This window comes from Emydura macquarii, unplaced genomic scaffold (genome assembly GCF_026122565.2).
Source record: "Emydura macquarii macquarii isolate MOO-44397 ecotype Brisbane River unplaced genomic scaffold, CSIRO-AGI_Emac_v2 contig_2676, whole genome shotgun sequence".
Lineage (NCBI taxonomy): Eukaryota > Metazoa > Chordata > Testudines > Chelidae > Emydura > Emydura macquarii.
The window spans coordinates 7,653,739-7,659,738 of record NW_027132813.1 but is presented as its reverse complement, the minus strand read 5'-3'; the positions used below and the strand labels follow the sequence as shown (position 1 = coordinate 7,659,738).

At 41.5% G+C, this 6,000-nt stretch overlaps 1 protein-coding gene across 3 annotated transcripts in view; it reads right to left on the bottom strand.

The window, feature by feature from the left end:
* Positions 1-418: 418 nt before the first annotated feature.
* Positions 419-6,000, bottom strand: part of LOC137164486 (NACHT, LRR and PYD domains-containing protein 3-like) — a 28,570-nt gene continuing 22,988 nt past the window's right edge. For all 3 annotated transcript variants that reach the window (XM_067565385.1, XM_067565384.1, XM_067565386.1), the window contains 5 exons: positions 4,494-4,610; positions 2,733-2,903; positions 2,187-2,354; positions 1,308-1,478; positions 419-1,129 (listed from right to left, as the gene is read on the bottom strand). In XM_067565385.1, coding sequence (XP_067421486.1) covers positions 964-1,129; positions 1,308-1,478; positions 2,187-2,354; positions 2,733-2,903; positions 4,494-4,610 — 793 coding nt within the window. In that variant the 3' untranslated portion in view covers positions 419-963. The remainder of the gene's footprint in view (positions 1,130-1,307; positions 1,479-2,186; positions 2,355-2,732; positions 2,904-4,493; positions 4,611-6,000) is intronic.

Here is a 6,000-nt window from a genome sequence, read left to right as displayed (position 1 = left end):
GAGGCCTGTTATTTTAGTCTCAAAGGACCAGATTTTTCCACTCCTTTGGTCCCGTGTGGGTAATAGTGGAGTGTTTGGATCACACACACAGAGTAAGGACATGCATGGAATATACAAAGAGAGGCCTGATCCAGGCCTGATCCTTGCATTAAAACATTGAATAACTGATCATTGCATGGCTATATTATTATTTCTAGTGCAGAAGCACCGAAGCTCCTCTTTGAGGAATCAGGTTCCTGTGTATTAGACACTGTGTGAACAAACGACACAGAGACAGTCCCTGCCACAGCCAGCTCATAATCTGGAATTTGGACACTAAACAGGTGATGTCTCTCATAATCCTTTAATTTTCGTCCTATTTGTACTACTCTGTACTGTTCAGTATTAGACAAGAACCAGAAAACATTTACTCACAAGCAAGAGTTATTTCCCTTTATTTCTTCTAGCATGACGAACAACCACCATGTTGCAGATCTGAGGTGACTATATTTTGTAAAGTTGCCTTCTGTAAATGTCAGGACACTTCTTATTCTTGAAAAGGGTCACTTCTAAAATTCAAGTTTTCAATTTCTGGACCTGTGTAGTTCGGTTTCCTCTTGCCCCCTTCATCCTTTATGCCATCACTGATGCTTGGCACCCTTTATGCCAGTCTCATCAGAAAAGCCCAGGGCTGAGTGAGCATGGAGACTGTAACCATCTCATCCTTAGAAGTGCTCTGTCCATTTCAGGGCTGAAGCCCATGGGCTGAGCAGTACACGCAATGGTTGCACTGCTGCATCCTTTGTTCCACTTGTGTATGTAACGAATTTACTGTAAATATCCCAGTAGTTTAATTGTGGTACCTTTCATTAGCACCATATTCATGTAACACACTGAAGTTCCCAAGTTCTGCACCTACCTTCACAGTAGAGAATTGAGAATTGAGTGGAGTGCCTGTGACTGACTTAGTCACTCTTCCTCTTTCTACTCCTCATCATCATGATACTTGTCCCATACATCATAGATGTGGGCCTTGCAGGTGGATGTGAACTCATTATTATCCAAGCCCAGGTTTTTCAGAGAGCGGGTGGTTTCGATTAATTGGATGAGCTCCTGCTCACAGTCATTAGTGATGTCACTGCAGCTAAGGCTATGCAACAGGGAGAAAAGGAAAGGCTCAGAATCAGAGTTTGAAAACCTAACTGCTGTCTGAAATCAGCATGAAAATGAATAATTACCGAGTGCTTTACCACTTGGTAAACAGCCCACACCGGACATTTAGGGCAGCGACAAAATGACAAGGAAAAAAGAATGGAGCCTGGACGTACTTTAGCTGCTCAAGACGCTTCTCCTTATTTTTCAGGGCAGAGCACAAGGCTTTCACTCCACCATCTCTGAGGTTATTAAAGCTCAGGTCAAGCCAAATCAGGGTGTTCTTCTGGGAAAACAGAGAGGTCAGGGCAGGGACACAGTCTTCGGTGAGGGCAGCACTTGATAAGCTGAAATAACCGTGAAAAAAAAGATTGGACTGATGTGTGTCTTCTCACTCAGGTCTCAGAGGACTGGATGGAGAAGCGCTCCATTCTGCCATGCCTTCCCCGCCCCATCCCACCCATGCTCTATCCCCAGAACCTTTCTGCCACTGTGAGGGAGGCAGCTTTGACCAGCCAAAAGTTCCTGTGCACACAGTGAATTCTCTGCTGGCCATCAAGCCATCATCCCACCCTTCATTTCTTAGACTGTTGCCCCAATCCTGCACACACTGAGGGTACTCAGAGTAGACACTACCTAAACCCCCAGGAGGGAGTCTCCCATCGCTGTAGTTAATCTGCCTCCCTGAGAGGCGGTAGTTAGGTCGATGGAAAAATTCTTCCATCCACCTAGCGCTGTCTACACCGGGGGGTTAGGTCGGCTTAATTACGTCACCCAGGGGCATGGATTTTTCATACCCCTGAAATATGTAGTTAAGCCAACAATTTTCTAACGTAGATCAGGCCACAGACACATGCTTAATTTGACTACCAAGAGCAATCCCATTTAAGTGGTTGGCACTACTTGCCGTTTTAAAGTCAAGCATAAATGTCTGCAGGACCAGGGCTATGATAGTAACTGTGCTTTGAAGCCAGTGGATACCATCGTAAGTGCTAGTTATAGGGCCCTGTTTTCTATATCAACAGTTACACCAGAGCATCTCTCTCTAACTGTACCTCAGTTTTTCTAGACAGCAACCTTTATTCTTCAGACACGCCACAAGTATTTTGACTCCTTCATCCCCCACAGGGTTGCTCTCCAGACTCAGGGAGACCGCCATGTTGCAGTGGAACAGTGAACAGATATTAGCTATGCTCTCCTGGGTTATGCTGTTAGACTGAAGGCTTTAAAAAGAAAGATACAAGGAGAAAAGATTAAACAAGCCCTCCATTGAAACGCAGCTATAGACAGACAAAGAGTCCAACTTCAAATGGGAGAGGGAGACTGCTGAAGCAAATATTTTTTACTTACGTGGACACATTTTCTAGACCCCCCTACCATTCCCACTGGTGAGTATTTACTGCATAAGACTTTTAGGAAAGTCAAACTGGGGGCTAGACTCTCAGCTGGTGTAATCTTCAGCCCTCAGAAGCATCTAGTACTGGCCACTGTCACACAGGATACTGAACCAAATGGAGAACTAGACGGATTCTGGCAATTCTGGCAGATTCCTATGTTCCTATCCCAGACACCAGGAAGATGCTTTAGAAGATTCTGTTTACCTCAGTGACTGAAGCTGATACTCAATACTGTTCAGATTCTCGCATAGTGATTTCATCAGCTCATCATCCATGGAATTATCATCCAGGCACAGGGCTAACGGAGTGAATGTGGAGGCGACCCACATGGTGAGGTCGAGAAAATACTCTTGAGGGAGACAGCAGAGGATAGCACTAGTGGAAAAAGCAGATTTTAACAATAAAAGATATAACAATAAATAGAAACAATGACACTTTTACCACCAGTAGCACTTTCCATCTGAGGATTTCTAAACACCCTGCCAAAGTGCATTCTAGCTGGTGAAACAGAGGCACAAAACAGTTACGGCCAAAATGTTCAGAAGTGGCCATTTGTTTTGGGTGCCCAACCTGGAACACTTAGAGCTGGGTTTTCAGAGCAGCTGAGCCCCCCAAAGCTCTCATTCACATCAACTGGAGTTGTAGGCGTTTGGTTCCTCTGAAAATCAGGCCTGTAGGTGTCTCAAGCGGAGTACCCAAAAACTGAGCATCCAGAAACTAAAGGACACTTCTGAAAATTTGGGCATAAGTGAAAGCCCACAGTCATACAGATAGTAGCAGAGTCAGGAAGAGAATCCATATAGGAAGTCTCAAGAAGAGTCAACATGATGCATGATCTTTCGGGCCCTCTCTTGTCAAGATATGCATCATTGTCTCTGTTCCATCCACTTCACTAATTAAACTGCCTTTGTCCCTGCACCTCAAACAATCACCTCCATGTCATTCAGTTTCCCTGAACTCATGCTAGGCCCCTGCCCTCTCCACTTCCAAATTCCTCTTAAAACACACCAGTTTAACAAATCTTATTGATTTGTATAGAAAATCTGTTTTTTTGTCCCCCTTCCCTGACCTCTGTCTACTTATTTGTCTGCCCTTAGTCTGTGAGATCCTTGGGACAGGGGCTGTCCCTTCTTGTAGGTCTAGAAAACACTTAGCACAAGAGCTGGGAGAATAATGGAGTTTTTGGTTCACTGGCATTTCCAAAAAACTGGGGGGGGGGGGGGGGGGCAGGGTGTTGGTTTCTGGTAGAGCTAAAAACAAAATTTTAACAAACTGAAAAGCTGGAAAAAAATTATTTCAGATTGAACTATTATTTGGGGTTTCATTCAACCCAAAATGAAATATTTTGTTTAGTTTTTGAGCATTTAATATATTTAAAATATTAAAAAGGAAATTTTAATTGAAAAGTTGTTTTAAACCAAAAAAATGTAAACATTTTGTTTAGCAAATGTTGAAACAAAATATGCCAGAATGAATTGGTGAAATATTTCGGTGTCTCTGAATGTGTATTTTCCACCAAAAAAAAGTTGTTCAAACAATTCCTTCCAGCTCTACCTAGTACATCATGGGCACTACTGCAAAAAAATAATAATAAGCTGACCAAGGAAAACAACTATAGATACATTTTGCCACTATTTCAGAGATGGGACTGAACTGCAAAATTTGGATCTAGATTTTCCCAAAGTTTGTGGGATTGCAGATCCTGGGTTTAGAGGTTTGGCTTAATATAGCAATGGGGACAAACCATGAAGTTTGGAACCAGATCTGAAATTCCTTGAAGTTCATTCATGGATTTTGATTCGGGTCTTTCTATAGTTTATATTTTCCTTACAACAGTATATCATTTATTCTCATTTGGATCTGTCCCTTTATGGGTAAATATATTCAAGAACTTCTTTCTTATTACACTCAACTAATGAAAATATTTCAAGGAATAGCCATGAAAAAAGGGACGGGAATATTTACTTGCAGTCCTTTTTCTTTTTCTCTCTCTCTTTCCTTATTAAACATGCCAAGGGAAAGCACTTTTTCTGTGCCCCGCTCTTTCCCTTTCTCTTTTCATTCTTCTTTTTCTTTCGGAGTCTGGATAAACAAAAGTGAAAAAGATTACATTATAACTATGGAAGAGAGGTGCTATAAGAATTACCACATGACTTTTAACATTTATTCTTCTGGAGTGGTTACCATATTAATTAATCACTCTGAGATAATCTTGTGAAATGAGCAATAGAAATGCCATTATGTTATCAACTGTTATTAATAACAGTAACCTTACATTGACTCAAGCTACAAATCTAAACAAGCTCAGCGTCTGAAAATCCTGGGATATGATGCCTCTGTGTACACAACCCCAAAATCTCACTGCTCTTTTCTCGTATATCACATTGAAAATTCATGTCTAAATTGCTCCCCTTTCCCTCTCAAGTCTCTTTAAGCATTACCATTTCCCTCCCATTGAATATCTTTGTTTCAGATTATTCCTCCCAGATGTATTCATTTGTATTTTTTATAAATAGAATCTCACTTGGTTGTGTTTTGCCCATGTTTCTGATCTCTCTAGATCATCTATATTTATGTATTCCTAGATCAAAAACCAATCAAACAACCCCATGTAGTTAGGATGAAGTTAAAGTTGAAAGTACATATAAGTTCCTGGGTAAGTGTGTCAATACCTCAAGTGCTTTAGGAGCCTAATCTGCACCTCCAGTGCTTGGGAAGACAGTGCTAATGCTGTGCCCCTGGTGGATCATCAGAAGCAAGGATCAAACAAACATACTCTGGATCTTGCAAACATGAGCTTTGTCGCCTGAGCTAAAAGACCTGGCTCTGTTAGCCCAGGATGTAGCAGGCTCCTCAATCTGGCTATGTGGCAGCCACCACTAAAGGGGGACAAAGCAACTCACTGAGTGAGGGTGGGTTACATACTGTCTTAGGAGATGTGCTAATGCTATGGAAGGTCCATGAGAAGAGAGTGTGTTAATTAAGAATTTACTTTGCATGGGTTGGTGGTTGTATTGGGGAACTGTCTGGCAAAGCTCATTAGCACTCTGTTGAACTAAGGTTTGCTAGAGCCTCTGAAGATCCTAACGAAGATCATTGTAGACCAATTGTGCTGGTCGGGCATTTTTTATTTTAATGTTTAACCTTTCAAATGTGACTGTGAAGTTCAGAAATCTGGTTCTATGCACCACATCTCAACTAGTTGACTCCAAAAACCTTAATTGTCTCCCACTTGATGTTCTCAGGCTAGACTTCATCCAAAATGAAAGACATTAGCAACATTTTCTAACTTGGATAAATATCTTTTGGGTTTTTTTTTTTTTTTAACATGATTACTTTACAAACAGCTTCTATAATGAATGCAGTGCAAATGAAAAAATCTCCATGCTCCACTGACAAGTTCCTCTAACAATCAGTTTACATTCTGAGGTTTTATCTTTGCAAGGTCTAGAGCTTGTGAGTGAAAGCTTAG